The sequence below is a fragment of the Schistocerca piceifrons genome, chromosome 3 (genome assembly GCF_021461385.2).
Source record: "Schistocerca piceifrons isolate TAMUIC-IGC-003096 chromosome 3, iqSchPice1.1, whole genome shotgun sequence".
NCBI classification, from domain to species: Eukaryota; Metazoa; Arthropoda; class Insecta; order Orthoptera; family Acrididae; genus Schistocerca; species Schistocerca piceifrons.
The window spans coordinates 926,804,600-926,820,984 of record NC_060140.1 but is presented as its reverse complement, the minus strand read 5'-3'; the positions used below and the strand labels follow the sequence as shown (position 1 = coordinate 926,820,984).

The following is a 16,385-nucleotide window of genomic DNA, read 5'->3' as shown; positions in this document are numbered from 1 at the left end:
TGCCTCGGGCATGGATGTGTGTGATGTCCTTAGGTTTAAGTAGTTCTAAGTCTAGGGGACTGATGACCTCAGATGTTGAGTCCCGTAGTTCTCAGAGCCATTTGAACCATTTTTTTCCTAATCTAATTCCCTCAGCATGACCCGACTTAATTCGACTACATTCCATTATCCTCGTTTTGCTTTTGTTGATGTTCATCTTATACCCTCCTTTCTTGACACTGTCCATTCCGTTCAACTGCTCTTCCAAGTCCTTTTCTGTCTCTGACAGAATTACAATGTCATCGGCGAACCTCAAAGTTTTTCATTCTTCTCCATGGATTTTGATACTTACTCCGAATTTTTCTTTTGTTTCCTGTACTGCATGCTCAATATACAAATTGAATAACATTGGGGAGAGGCTCCAACCCTTTCTCACTCCGTTCCCAACCACTTCTTCCCTTTCATGGCCCTCGACTCTTATAACTGCTCTCTCTCTGAGTACTATGGGACTCAACTGCTGAGGTCATAAGTCCCCTAGAACTTAGAACTACTTAAACCTAACTAGCCTAAGGACAACACACACATCCATGCCCGAGGCAGGATTCGAACCTGCGACCGTAGCGGTCGCGCGGTTCCAGGCCGCAGCGCCAGAACCGCTCGGAGACCAGCGGCCAGCTCTTATAACTGCCATCTGGTTTCTGTACAAAGTGTAAATAGCCTTTCACTCCCTGTATTTTACCCCTGCCACCTTCGGAATTTGAAGGAGAGTATTCCAGTCAACATTCTCAAAAGCTTTCTGTAAGTCTACAAATGCTAGAAACGTAGTTTTGACTTTCCTTAATCTCTGTTCTAAGGTGAGTCGTAGGGTCTGTATTGCCTCACGTGTTCCAACATTTCTACGGAATCCAAACTGATCTTCCCCGAGGTCGACTTCTACCAGTTTTTCCATTCGTCTGTAAATAATTCGAGTTAGTACTTTGCAGCTGTTACTTATTAAACTGACAGTTCGGCAATTTTCACATCTGTCAACACCTGCTTTCTTTGGGATTGGAATTACTATATTCTTCTTGAAGTCTGAAAGTATTTCGCCTGTCTCATACATCTTGCTCACCAGATGGTAGAGTTTTGTCAGGACTGGGTCTTCCTAGGCTGTCAGTAGTTCTAATGGAATATTGACTACTCCCAGGGCCTTGTGGAGTATATCCAACAAATAATTTTAAAAAAAAGTGGTTCAAATGGCTCTGAGCACTATGGGACTTAGCATCTGTGGTCATCAGTCCCCTAGAACTTAGAACTACTTAAACCTAACTAACCTAAGGACATCACACACATCCATGCCCGAGGCAGGGTTCGAACCTGCGACCGTAGCGGTCACGCGTTTCCAGACTGAAGCGCCTAGAACCGCACGGCCACACAGGCCGGCAACAAATAATTGAGGATATCGAGAGTCACCGCAGTGGGCGACATCAAACTGGTCGGAGAACTGATGAGGTAATGAAAAAAGGTTTTGAAACAGCACGCATTTGCAGAGTGAGAGATGAAGTGTCGCGTGACGCCTGTTGACGTCTGCCTATAGGGCGCAGTTACCTGCATGTCGCTGAACTCGGCGGATATGTCCTCGTCGTCTCCGCGGACGGCCCGCAGCGCCCGCTCGGCGGCCTCGTCGTTGCCCTGGTAGAGGAAGAAGTAGGGCGACTCGGGTCGGGTGAAGAAGACGGCGGCGAAGACGGCGGGCACGGCGACGCAGACCGCGGCCAGCGCGTGGTACGTCACGTAGGGACCCACCACGTAGATGAGCAGCATGCCCACCGATACCTCCAGCTGCAGCAGCGACCCCAGCGCGCCGCGCACCGACGCCTGCGACACGTGGCGGTGAGTAAGCGAACCACACACACACATGGAAGAGTAGAAAAAACTAAAACACCGGCGACGGTACGTGCGAGTGAACGAAAGACATATAGTCTACAGGGCGACTCAGGTGCCCCTGCCGCTGTCATTTTATGCAACCCGCATAGTTACAACTGGTCTTCCTAAACCACTACGAGGTTTTCATCATAGAGTAAATATCTCTGGAGTGAGCATTCACATGCGCAGAACAGATTTTGTGTTGTCAACATACATTGCCGACCTGGTCACGTGTTCTCGGGACGTCGTGTGTTTGTCCGTATAGCACTCTGTATATTTCGAATGTCACTACATCCCTAGTACACACGGATTCTTTTCGTACGTGTCATGGATTATTTATATATGTTGCGCAGACATTTTAACAGTATCCATTTGATACCGGGAATGAACCACCTTCGTAAATTTTAACGGCAAGTGATATTGCATTCTGCTTCTTTGCGATAGGTGTCACAGTTCAGATGCACTCGATTTTTGGTAGTTTTCGTTATGATGCGGCACTTTATAGTATTACAGAGCCTGACGTACATTTTTGCAGTGACAGTCTTGCAAAACGACTTGACAGTACGCTAGTACTTTTGCAAGTGTCCGAAAAACACCGAATTTGCCTCGCATTAATGATTATATCCCTGCTAAGTCGTCCTTTTTTATGCTATTTCTGCGTATTTATTTTCTCGTTTTCGCGACCTAAAACACAATTTTTCTTACTGATGACACTTTGAAGTGTTTATGTAACGCATTTTACGTACTTGCTCCCAATTTATTAAATAAATACTAGACTGAGTAAGAAGGGGAAAAAGGGCAATTGGAGTATAAATGTACTGTGAAGCAAATACAGTTGGTCATGTAAAAGTCAACCCATATAACACCATTAAGGGAAGTGGAAAGTGACACAAATGAAAGAGTTTGGGGACATGTTCACTAATGTTTTACGCTTCTTAATCAAATGGTGAAGAAAATAAATTGAAGGCAAAATACACCAAAGATGAATGTGTACTTTGATCAGCTACACTATTGTGTTTTTTATTTGATTTGTACAGAAAATGTATTTACGCTGAATGCAGAAACTGGTAGTGGGTGCTGTTGAAAATTAAAAATAGTTGGCATAGCATCTACCTTCAGCCACACACGTCACAAATTTTCTCTTTCTAAATATTCCTCTTCAAAGTGTTTTGAACATACTTTGGAATATTTTGTGGGGACAAAATTACTCCTCCATATTTTATGGAGCCACATCTTTACTTCTTGTTCATCCTTTGGGAAACTAAAATATAAATCACACATAATCATTCTCCATGTCCTAGACACAGTTAACACGGTCTCCTACTGTAACTTTATAGTAAACAAAAAGGTTTGGACACACATATTATATGAACACAATTACAGACTCCCACGCTATTGAATTTATCTGTCTCCCGTCTTTCAAATCTATATACATAATCGATAAGTCACTGATAAATGCATGGAGGATAGTATTTGCTGAAACAACTAACCATTCCCTTTCCTGTTGCACTAGCAAATTTACGATAGGAAGCGATTGTTTGTAAGCTTTTGTACAAGCCGTAATATCTATTATATAGTAATAAAATCGTAGGAAAATAGGTCTACAGAATCAAGTCTTAAATATAATGCGTCTCGAAATTTTTAAACATAGTACCCATGAAAAGTTACTATCCCTCCCTTCACATATTTTTCTTTGCATCCATAGCAACACCAGTAATTCACCATCGCTATTACACTATCAACAAACGGTGAAAACACAACAAAAATTCTTGATATTATAAACTTAAAACTCTGAGGAAAGCACACACGCACAGCGAAGTCCCGAAAACACGTGACAATCCTGGTTTAATATTGACAACATGTGCAGAACGCAACGCTCACTCCAGAGATATTTACTCTATGGTTTCGTATGAGGTGCGACAATAAAGTAATGACACTGATTTTCTTCTCAAGATGTGGCAACCCTGCAGGCTTGCGTATGCACAATATCTTTGACCTTCGTCTATAAGCTGCTTCTAGTCCAAGCGGGACATCATTGCAACCGATCAGTCGTGAGTTGTGCTGTAATAAGTTAACATGTGTTTGCGTCTCTTAGATTAGATTAGTTTTTCGTTCCATAGATCAGTGCTGCGGAGATCCTCGTGGATATGGAACATGTCAAATTTTTTTTGCTTGTTTTTAAGCTGAAATAACAATACTAATCGTATGAGTATATACAATACATCATTTGTTTCTATTAAAAAATTCGTCAATGGAGTAGAAGGAGTTGGCCACTAGTAAATCTTTCAATCTCCTTTCAAATTGATCTTTATGTGTAACTACATTTTTTATGTTTACTGGCAAATTATTGAAGATGAGTGTTCCTCAGTAGTGGACCCCTTTTTGAACTAAAGTAAGTGCTTTTAAGTTCTTGTGCAGATCATTTTTGTTCCTGGTACCGTATGTACGAACTGAGCTGTTTGTTGGAAAAAGAGATATATTATTTAGCACAAATTTCATTAAGGAGTAAATATACTGAGAGGCAGTAGTTAGTATACCCAGTTATTTGAAGAGGTTTCTACAGGACGTCCATGAATTAACTCCACAAATAATACGTATTACACGCTTTTGGACTCTGAAAACTTTTTTTTTACTTGAAGAGTTACCCCAAAATATTATACCATACGACATTATGGAATGCAAGTAGGCAAAGTATGCAAGCTTTTTCATTTTAATGTCGCCTTTGTCTGCTAACATTCGAATTGCAATTACAGATTTGTTAAGGCGCTTCTGCAGGTCTGTGTGTGCTCCTGCCAACTAAATTTATTATCAAGTTGTAATCCCAGGAATTTAAGACTGTCAACCTCTTCTATCTGCTCTTCTTCATACTTTATGCATATGCTGGGTGGAAACCTCTTACAGGTTCTGAACTGCATATAGTGAGTCTTTTCGAAGTTTAATGTCAGTGAGTTGGCTTTAAACCATTTATTAATATCCATGAAAATATCATTAGCAAATCTTTCGAGAACTACACTCGACATACTATTTATTGCAATACTTGTGTCATGTGCAAACAAAACGAACTGTGCTCCTGGCAGTGTAACTGATGAGATATCATTAATATACACAAGAAAAAGCAATGGCCCTAAGATGGATCCTTGTGGGACACCACATGTAATTTCTTCTCATTCTGATGATGGCTGATGACTTAATTCACTAGTCCCTTGCACTGACACCCTTTGTTTCCTGTTAGCGAGGTATGACTTGAACCATTTTGCAGCACTGTCCATGACACCATAGAATTCTAATTTATTTAAATGGATGTTGTGGTTCACACAATCAAGTGCCTCTCGTCACGGAAATGGAACCGCATAATATTGCCCAAAGGTGTGCCATTTCTTTTTGCGTTAAATTGAGTGAAAACGCGACGACAACTTACGGTAAGCTTCAGAAGGCTTTTGGAGAGGAGGTTATGTAAAGAGCTCAAGTTTTTCGTTGGCATAAAATGTTTATTGAAGGCAGAACGAACGCTGAAGGTGAAGGCCACAATGGATGACCATCAACCACACGGACAGATGACAACTTGGCCAGGGTGCGTGAACTCGTATGATCTGATCGAAGATTATCCGTGAAAATGATTGAAGAAGAACTGAACATCAATCGAGAAACAGTTCGTCTGATAATAACTGAAGATCTTGGTATTAGAAAGATTTGTGCAAAAATGGTCCCCAAAAATCTCACACCACAACAGCGAGAAACTTGGAAAAATGTGGCAGCCGATCTGTTAGAGAAAACGGAAATCAATCCAGAATATTGTTGAACCGTTTTATCACTGGTGATGAAAGTTGTTTTTTTCAGTACGATCCAGAGACAAAACGCCAAAGTTCGCAATGGTGCTCAAAGGGATCACCCAGACCAAAAAAGCTTGCATGTCAAAGTCAAAAGTGAAATGCACGCTTGTGTGCTTCTTTGATTCCAAGGGAATTGTTCATAAGGAGTGGGTGCCTCCTGAACAAACAGTTAACCAATATTACAACAAAGAAATTTTAGAAGGACTTCGTAAAAGAGTTCTTCGTGTCTGTGCCAACATTGCTGATAATTGTATTCTGCATCACAAAAATGCGCCATCCCATATTGCTCTGCCAGTGCAGCAATTTTTAACTCAAAACAAATTTCAGTACTACCACAGCCACCTTATTCACCAGTTATCGCTCTGTGCGACTTTTTCTATTTCCAAGAGTCAAAACGGCGGTCAAGGGACACCATTTTCAAACAACACAAGTTGTCCAAAATCTGTGACGAGGGTCTTAGAGGATATTACAGAAGATGAGTTCCCGAAATGTTACAAACAATGGCAGAAGCACTGGAAAAAGTGTGTGCAATGAGAAGGGAACTACTTTGAAGGAGACAGGACTAAACTTGAGTAAAACGGTAAGCAACATTTTTTTCACATCAGTCTCATTGCTTTATTGCCGCACCATGTATTCACTCGCTCGCTACGCGCAAACTATTAGTCCTACAGAAACAAACGAACAGGACCTTTTGTAGGAAATTTAATGCAGTTAAATTTTGCACTGGTACACGTTTGTGCTGAAGGCCATGGTTTTCGAGATATTCAAAATTACGTACAGGAGTGACCTTCAAACGCATCCCCTTTCCCACACCCATCCCCCCCCACCGGTCAGCATTTCTGGCGTGGTGTTCAGACACCCTCTCCTACCACAGTACAAATATTTGCAACTACTTTGTAATGTCATCCGTTCGCAGATTAAAATTATGTGAATCAATGTCACTGAATTCATGATTTTTGTGGCCGTATTGTCCGTAGTTGCGTTACAATCGTTGCTAAAAAAAAATGCGTTTCACTTTATTGGGGTGTCAAGATTATGTTGGCAACACTACTAAACATAAACCACGATACATACTTAGAAGTACAAAAACAAACAGGAAACAGTGTGCTGTGAAAAACATAAAAAAATGCATGGTGCTGCAGAGCAACTAAAAATCATAGCACAACTATCAGTGTCCAAAGAAGAAAAGCATCAACGATTTGCTAGCAGGCGGCATTTTTCCCGATGTAGCCGAGAAATCAAGCGGATATCATCACCACCACTGGTGATCCTCTACCTCAATAAAGCAAAACGCGTCTGGTAAAGAAATGCGCGCATTTTTTGGATTTGCAACGACAGAACGAAAATACCCAGGGCAATGTCACTCAAGTTACTATACTCATAAATCCAGTAGCTGTAAATATCTCATACCCCGTGTGCCAATGACTGCAAATACCCATTCAGGTTCAGGGAATCAAGACTCCGTTTGCAGTAACAATAGAAAAGGCTCAGGTTCAGACACTCAAATATGTTGGAAGTGATTAACGATCAGTGTTTTTCGGTGTATATTTGTATCTTTTTCCTTTCACAAACAGATAGTTCAGAATACCAGTTCATATTCTGACCATACAGTATCCAAAGAAACGAAAAATGTTGTATATTTTGGAGTTTTGTAGCTGAACTGTGTACAAAAATTTATAAAACTTAAACCTTGCTATAGATGCACTTGGCAGATTAATCATACGATGGAGCAACTTAAGATGCCCCACACGTCGACCAAGTCACCTGGATTTCAATTACCATGCAAGATCTGGTTGGTTCTCAGCTGAAAAAAGTGACATTCACAGGTGTCCCCATTCTCTGCCCAAATGGAAGAAGATAATTTCTCCAAATCGTGACTGTGTCTCTGATAAACAGACTGTTCACTCATAAATCTCCTCCGACAGCTTTCGCTGGTGATCGAGCAGAGTTCCTGGTGATGACAGAGAGATCAGTAGACTAGAGTCGTGGCGTGGATATTCACCTGTAATTAGGAAAACTGTAAATAGTAATTCTCAGTGACGTAGCCACAAGCTAAATAACTAAATAAATAAAAGTCTCGCTGCCATCATCAGATCTGCAAAAACTAAACGGAAAAATACACTAACGTCACAATATCTGAAGGCCAAGCCTCTAAAAAAAAAAAAGAATCAAGTAGTACATAATAAGTATAACATGGCTGACGGTATGACACACCAGCTGCTGTATTTTGATAAAGTATCAACTTCAAATACTTTGCACACGCAGGTACATGGAAAACTACTAACTATTGCCTGAGGGAGACATGTAGATATGGAGGCAGGACCTACTACAGCCTGTAGAGGGCGCTACTGATGCGGTGGCATAAGTGTCCAACATAAGAGATTAAGTAGTTAAAAACAGCCTATTCAAAAGTCATTCATTGCAATGGTTTCGCATTGCTAAAGAGTATGTCCGACGGTGAAACGTAGGAAACATACAGTATTTAGCCAGAAAAACCATACATCAAATCAGAATAAAATGCGTAGAAGTAGTACACAATACACCAGGACTTGCAGATAACCTTTTAGCATGATAAAGTGAATGAAACAAGTCGTTGAGTTAAAGTTTTTTAAATGGAATAGTAACGGAGATCATAGACGGAAGTTGCTAGGAGTCTTCTGGAAGCTAGATGTGAACTGTTAATGGTGTACCTTTTCTAGTCCAGTGATTGGATAGTGAAATCTTTCTGAAAACACTTAGACAGCTACAGTTCTTTTAATTGTTGACTGTGGAGTAGTCTGAAGTTTAATGCCGTGTCACCGGCAAGAAGTGATTCCAGCAAGTTTTATTTAGACCCATATGATAGTGTATCAGTGCAGAGGATTGATCAAGATCAGCCAGTAAGCATTTTCTACATCTACATCTACATTTATACTCCGCAAGCCACTCTACGGCGTGTGGCGGAGGGCTCTTTACGTGCCACTGTCATTACCTCCCTTTCCTGTTCCAGTCGCGTATGGTTCGCGGGAAGAACGACCGCCGGAAAGCCTCCGTGCGCTCTCGAATCTCTCTAATTTTACTTCGTGATCTCCTCTGGAGGTATAAGTAGGGGGAAGCAATACATTCGAAACCTCATCCAGAAACGCACCCTCTCGAAACCTGAATCTGTGGAGTAATATTTCGCGTTATTTATCGAGCGCGCAACACGTCGGTAAGAGTGCGTGGATTCTGCCCACAGTCGCGATTAGGATGTAAGAAGACCGAACTACATGGTCATCAGCCCGTCCTTCACTACACAAGTCATTAAAGGGGAGTCTTGCTTGCTACTGGTAAACACCAACCGGACGGGTTGCTCTGGTGTGTAGCATTGCAGAATCGAGGAATTTGGGGCAATAACGAAACCTCGGGTTGTAATGGTTGTACGGAATATAAGGGGAATGTAGGGTCTAGAGGGTTCGAAGGAAAGAGATTAAAACTGTTGTAATGATCAGAAAAGCGTGAAACAAGGATCAAGCCGACAGATAGAGCAGGCTCAGTCGGCAGCCCATCAAGGCTCAGCATGTGGCCAGAGGCATCCCCCGCACAGTTGACCCATGTCTGATCTTGTTTTGCTTATGACTTTAATGTAAGGAGTGGAAATCACACTGTCGAAGAAAGTGTAAAATGTTGGTCAGCCAGAATCAAGAATAAATAACCGTCAAGGCACTGGATTCGTTGTAGTGCTATGAGAAAAGGACTCAGCCGCCTCATACAGTGAGTGGGGTGGGTGGGAGGTTGGGCAGGGGGTTTTAGTGGAGTGATCTCACTGAATAGGATGAACCCGTGCATAAGAAGTGTGTATCCGACACAGAGTCGGCATAAACGTGAGGGCTGCCTCTGTGAAGGACTGTAGAAGGAACAAAAGTCTCTGTATGCCCATCTTTTCAGCGATGGTTGCGGGACTCGTCTGTTCGATAGAGGATGTCAAAATTAAACACCTTTCTTCCGACTCGGCAGGTGATGGTTGAAGTGGTCACTGTAACAAATATTTACTAATACCGGTATTCCTGGCCCCTGTTTTGATCAGTCAGGGGCCCGAAGATGGCGTAGTAAAACGCTGAAACTGGTTGCCAAACTGACGGCTGAAAGATGTTTAGTTTGATATCCCTAGGTGACATACAGTTTGTTAGAACGAGGAGTAGACCACCACCCGCTGTTGCAACTGTGACAGACTGCCTGTCGCAGTTGTGTTCATAGGTCAGGTATCCTCATTTCACTAAGGGTTCAGAGGAAGACAGCTCAGTGGTGAGAGTGGCCGGGATCGTATAGAAGACAGTGCATGTGGATGCTTCTATGTGGTGATGGATGGACTGCACACCTGATTGAGTTGCTGCGTATCAGAAATTGGTCACAGACTTTCCTCTAACAAGGGAACCTCCCCATCGCACCCCCCTCAGATTTAGTTGTAAGTTGGCACAGTGGATAGGCCTTGATAAACTGAACACAGATCAGTTGAGAAAACAGGAAGAAGTTGTGTGGAACTGTAAAAAAATAAGCAAAATATACAAACTGAGTAGTCTGTGGGCCACATACGCAACATCATGAACATTAAGCTCAGGAGCGCCGTGGTCCCGTAGTAGCGTGAGCAGCTACAGAACGAGAGGTTCAGGTCTTCCGTGGAGCGAAAATTTTACTTTCTTTATTTTTGCATAGTTATTATCTGTCCGTTCGTTCATTGACGTCTCTGTTCACTGTAATAAGTTTAGTGTCTGTTTTTTGCGACCGCATCGCAAAACCGTGCGATTAGTAGACTAGTACGTGCCTCTCCAATGGGAACGGAAAACATTTGATCGCAAGGTCATAGGTCAACCGATTCCTCCACAGGAAAACAGATCTGATATATTCTATACGACACTGGTGACGGCATGTGCGTCACATGACAGGAATATGTTGTCGACCCACCTAACTTGTACACTTGGTGAATGGTAAAAAGATTCTTCTACCTTGCCCGATTTAGGTTTTCTTGTGGATGTGATAATCACTCCTAAAAAAGTGATGAAAACATAAGAGTTTGTCACATAAACTGAAAATAAAAAAATTAAACTCTTCACTCGACAGAAGATTTGAACCTAGGACCTTTCGTTCCGCAGCTGCTCACGTTACCACGAGACCACATCGCTCCCGCATTCTCCCTCTCCTTGATGTTGTATATCTTGCCACGAACTACTCAGTTTGTATATTTTGCTTTTCACAGTTCGACACAACTTCTTCCTGTTTTCTCAATTGATTTGTGTTCAGTTTTTCAAGGCCTATCTACTGTGCCAACTTATAACTAAATCTGAGGGGGGTGCGATGGGGAGGTTCCCTTGTAAGTGTAATCACAGTTACGCAAGGATGACACTACAGGACTTGACATAGGTACACTACTAGCCATTAAAATTGCTACTCCACGAAGATGACTTGCTACAGACGCGAAATTTAACCGACAGGAAGGAGATGCTGTGATATGCAAATGATTAGCTTTTCAGAGCAATTACACAAGGTTGTCGCCGGTGGCGACACCTACAACGTGCTGATATGGGGAAAATTTCCAACCGATTTCTCGTACACAAACAACAGGTGACAGGCGTTGCCTGGTGAAACGTTGTTGTGATGCCTCGTGTAAGGAGGAGAAATGCGTACCATACCGTTTCCGACTTTGATAAAGGTCGGATTGTAGGCTGTCGCGATTGCGGTTTATCGTATAGCGACATTGCTGCTCGCGTTGGTCGAGATCTAATGACTTTCAGCAGAATATGGAATCGGTGGGTTCAGGAGGGTAATACGGAACGCCGTCCTGGATCCCAATGGCCTCCTATCATCGGTTCTAGGCGCTTTAGTCCGGAACCGCACTGCTGCTATGGTCGCAGGTTCAAATCCTGACTCGGGCATGGATGTGTGTGCTGTCTGTAGGTTAGTTAGGTTTAGGTAGTTCTAAGTCTAGGGGACTGATGACCTCAGATGTTAAGTCCCATAGTACTCAGAGCCATTTGAACCATTTTCGTACCACTAGCAGTCGAGATGACAGGCATCTTATCCGCATGGCTGTAGCGGATCGTGCAGCCACGTCTCGATCCCTGAGTCATCAGATGGGGACGAACTGTTCGACGACGTTTGCAGCAGCAGGGACTATTAGCTCGGAGACCATGGCTGCAGTTACCGTTGACGCTGCATCACAGACAGGAACGCCTGCGATGGTGTATTCAACGACGAACCTGGGTGCACGAATGGCAAAACGTCATTTTTTCGGATGAATCCATGTTGTGTTTACAGCATGATGATGGTCGCATCCGTGTTTGGCGACATCGCGGTGAACGCAATTGGAAGCGCGTATTCGTCATCGCCATACTGGCGTATCAGCCGGCGTGATGGTATGGGGTGCTATTGGTTACACGTCTCGGTCACCTCTTATTCGCAATGACGGCACTTTGAACAGTGGACGTTACACTTCAGATTTGATACGACCCGTGGCTCTACCCTTCATTCGATCCCTGCGAAACCCTACATTTCAGCAGGATATTGCACGACCGCATGTTGCAGGTCCTGTACGGGCCTTTCTGGATACAGAAAGTGTTCTACTACTGCCGTGGCCAGCACATTCTCCACATTTCTCACCAATTGAAGACGTCTGATCAATAGTGGCCGAGCAACTGGTTAGTCAGAAAACGCCAGTCACTACTCTCGATGAACTGTGGTATCGTGTTGAAGCTGCATGGGGAGCTGTACCCGCACACGCCATCCAAGCTCTGTTTGACTCAATGCCCAGGCGTATCAAGGACGTTATTACGGCCAGAGGTGGTTGTTCTCGGTACTGATTTCTCAGGATCTATGCACCCCAATTGCGTGAAAATGTAATCAGATGTCAGATCTAATATAATATATTTGTCCAATGAATACCCGTTTATCATCTGCATTTCTTCTTAGTATAGCAATTTTAATGACCAGTAGTGTCTAAAGTGACCACCTGCCATGTGGATAGTGTGATACGTGGCGCGAATCATGTGACTCTCGAGACTGGGTGTCGACAGCTGCGGACCTAGTTTCTGTGACAGTTCAGCTGCAGGTAGTGACCCACCTCTGCTATCTCTGCGACGTACATGGGCAGCGCGGTGAAGGTGACACCGACGGCGACGCCGAGCAGCACCCTGGCGGCGAGCAGCAGCCAGAAGGAGGCGAGGCCGCCCATCAGCAGCGCCCAGCCCAGCAGGTAGGGCAGCGCCCCCCACAGCAGCGCTCCGCGCCGCCCCACGCGGCCCGTCGCCCAGCCGCCGGCCCACGGGCCCAGCGTCGCCCCCACCGCCACCAGAGAGCCGGCCCACGACTGCTGCTCCGCGTTCAGCGGCATGCGCACCAGCGCCGGCGACGACCAGCCCAGCACGGCGCCGGCAGCCACCGCCGAGAGGTTGGCTGTCCGACAAAGCCACCAGCACTGTCAGCTGAACAGCTCGTCCGTCCAACTTGCTGACAAGAATGGTATGCAGAAGAATGGAAAACGGAGGATCAGTTAGATGACGATGAGGCTAGGTAGTCCTGACGTAGCGTTTGACAATGGAAGCAGGACTGAAAAAAATCAACCCATATTCGTAGCACCAGAGGACCTGGAAAAAGTTGGGGTTGCGTCGTTTGGGGGAGGAGACCAGGCAGCGAGGTCATTGGTCTCATCGGATTAGGCAAGGACGCGGAAGGAATTCAGCCGTGCCCTTTCAAAGAAACCATCCTGGCATTTATATGAAGACAGTAACTGTTGTCGAAAGAACAGATACTGTAGATGACAGTGCAGCTTTCTCTGGAATAAATGATGACCAACTGAAACCCTCAGCTGCCGACAGGTGTTCTTGATATACCTCGATGTGGACAGCTGAAAATGTGTGCCCCACCCGGGACTCGAACCAGGGATCTCCTGCTTGCATGGCAGACGCTCTATCCATCTCAGCCACCGAGGACACAGATGAACAGCGCGACTGCAGGGACTTACCCCTTGCATGCTTCCTGTGAGACTCACATTCTCAACTGTCCACAATTCTACCTATGTAATGTACCTTATAGACATTTGAGAACAGTTACTGTCTTCATATATATAGTTAAAAGCCTACCCAGCCATTGACCTTCGTCTGTGCTAATGCGCACAGGTTGCCCAAACTCTTACGGGAATCGCCAAAGCGTGCGCGAGTAATGAGTGAATGAGCAAATGTCTATAAGGTACATTACATAGGTAGAATTGTGGACAGTTGAGAATGTGAGTCTCACAGGAAGCATGCAAGGGGTAAGTCCCTGCAGTCGCGCTATTCACCTGTGTCCTCGGTGGCTCAAATGGATAGAGTGTCTGCCATGTAAGCAGGAGATCCCGGTTTCGAGTCCCGGTCGGGGCACACATTTTCAGCTGTCCACATCGAGGTATATCAACAACACCTGTCGGCAGCTGAGGGTTTCAGTTAGTCATCATTTAATCCTGGCATTTGCCTGGAGCGATTTAGGGAAACCACGGAAAACCTAAATCAGAATGGTCAGACATGGGATTCAACCGTCGTCCTCCCAAATGCGAGTCCAGTGTGCTGGAAAAAGTGTTAGGCAATGTAACATGGGGCAAGATGTTCGAAATTATGAAAAAAAATAGAGTTAAGCTATAGGGAAAAATGGGTAATATACAATATGTACAAGAGCTCAGAGGGAATGATAAGACTGGAAGACTAAGAACGCGGTGCTTTGATTAAAAATGTTGTGAGGCAGACTAGAAGAAGCAATGACAGATATAAAAGAAAAGTTTATAAGTGGAACTGAACTTCCGGATGGAATGATATCGGCTATATGATTCACTGATGACATTGCTATCCTGCAGGAAAGTGAATAAGACCTACATACTCTGTTGAATGGAGTAGCCGGCCTGTGTGGCCGACCGGTTCTGGACGCTTCAGTCTGGAAGCGCGCGACCGCTACGGTCGCAGGTTCGAATCCTGCCTCGGACATAGAAGTGTGTGATCTCCTTACGTAGTTAGGTTTAATTAGTTCTAAGTTCTAGGGGACTGATGACCTCAGATGTTAAGTCCCATAGTGCTTAGAGCCATTTGAACCTTTTTTTTTTTTTGGTTCAATGGAGTAAAGAGTCTAATGAGTATGGAGTACTGACTGGGAGTAAATTCAAGAAAGACGAAACTAAGGAGAAGCAGCAGAAACGAGAACACCGAGAAAGTTGACATCAGAATTGACTATCAAGAAGTAGGCGAAGGTGAGGAATTCTGTTAGGTAGGCAGCAAAATGACAGACAGAGCAAGGAGAACATAAAAAAGCAGACTCGCACTGGCAAAAAGGCATTGTTGACAAAAAGAAGTCAACTAGCATCAAACATAGACTTTAATCTGAGGAAGAAATTTCTGAGAGTATGTGTTTGGAGCACAGCATTGTATGGTAGTGAAATACGGACTGTGGAAAAACCTGAACAGAAGAGAATCGAAGCATTTGGGATGGAGTGCCACAGAAGAATGTTGAAAATTAGATGGACAGTTAAGGCAAGCAATGAGGGGGTTCTCTGAAGAATCGGCGAGGAAAGGAGGATATGGAAAACACTGCTTAGCCGAGCGGTCTAAGGCGCTGCTGTCATGGACTGTGCAGCTGGTCCCAGTGGAGGTTCGAGTCCTCCCTCGGGCATGGGTGTGTGTGTTTGTCCTTAGGATAATTTAGGTTGAGTAGTATGTAAGCTTAGGGATTGATGACCTAAGCAGTTAAGGCCCCTAAGATTTCACACACATTTGAACATTTTTGAAAACACTGCCAATAAGAAGGGACAGGATGAAGGACATCTGTTAAGACATCAGAGGATAACTTTCATTGTACTATAGGGAGCTGTAAAGGGTAAAAACTGTAGAGGAAGACAGAGATTGGAGTACATCAAGCAAATAATTGGGGATGTGCATTCCAATTGCTACACTGAAATGAAAACAATGGAACAGGAGAGGAATTCGTGAGGTGAGAAGACTGATGACTGAAAAAAAAAAGCTGTCAGACATTGTGATTCAAATATCATTCCAAGCGATGATACACTCTGTCATCCTCACATGGAACCAGTGAGGAACTTTCACACTGTGACGATACGATATGCAATACGACATGTTGCAATAAAGGCCGCACAACACGACAATTATCAGGAGGATGCTTGTGTTCCCATTAGAGTGATACGATATCTCATATGACATGTGATGCGACTCTCCATACGTCAAGTAAAAAGACAGCACGAATCATGCTCTTGTTTCTATTTCAGTTGCAATTATGAGCTGTTCTGAAGAGGACATTATTGTGCTTTATCATTATTTCATGATCAAAAGACAGAAAACTCAAAGAAATACTCAGTGAACACATACAATGCAGTACTCAGGGTGTTACAAAATGAAACTGACAAACTAAGAGGAGTTGTGGAGGTTGCCTTAAGAAACAAATTGAGGATAGGAAGCCACGACTGGAACGTCACCCAACGACGCTACGAAACGTCGAAGTTGTCGCCTGTAGCAAGGCCACCCCTTCGGCGGCTAAGGTGACTTTGTACACTGACGGCCTGTAGGTGGAATGTATCGCAGTGTTGTTATTCAGTGCTGTTGTCTAGACGGGACTTGCCTTCTACAAATGCACGCTCCGTTGCCTCGATAGATGACAGTTTTGGACAAAGGTTTCCACCTGCATTTTATT

At 43.9% G+C, this 16,385-nt stretch overlaps 1 protein-coding gene across 1 annotated transcript in view; it reads right to left on the bottom strand.

The window, feature by feature from the left end:
* The window catches only part of LOC124789228 (facilitated trehalose transporter Tret1-like), an 85,105-nt gene that overhangs the window by 48,469 nt on the left and 20,251 nt on the right, over positions 1-16,385 (bottom strand). The window contains exons 2-3 of the mRNA XM_047256522.1: positions 12,787-13,118; positions 1,567-1,836 (exon numbers count right to left, since the gene is read on the bottom strand). Coding sequence (XP_047112478.1) covers positions 1,567-1,836; positions 12,787-13,118 — 602 coding nt within the window. The remainder of the gene's footprint in view (positions 1-1,566; positions 1,837-12,786; positions 13,119-16,385) is intronic.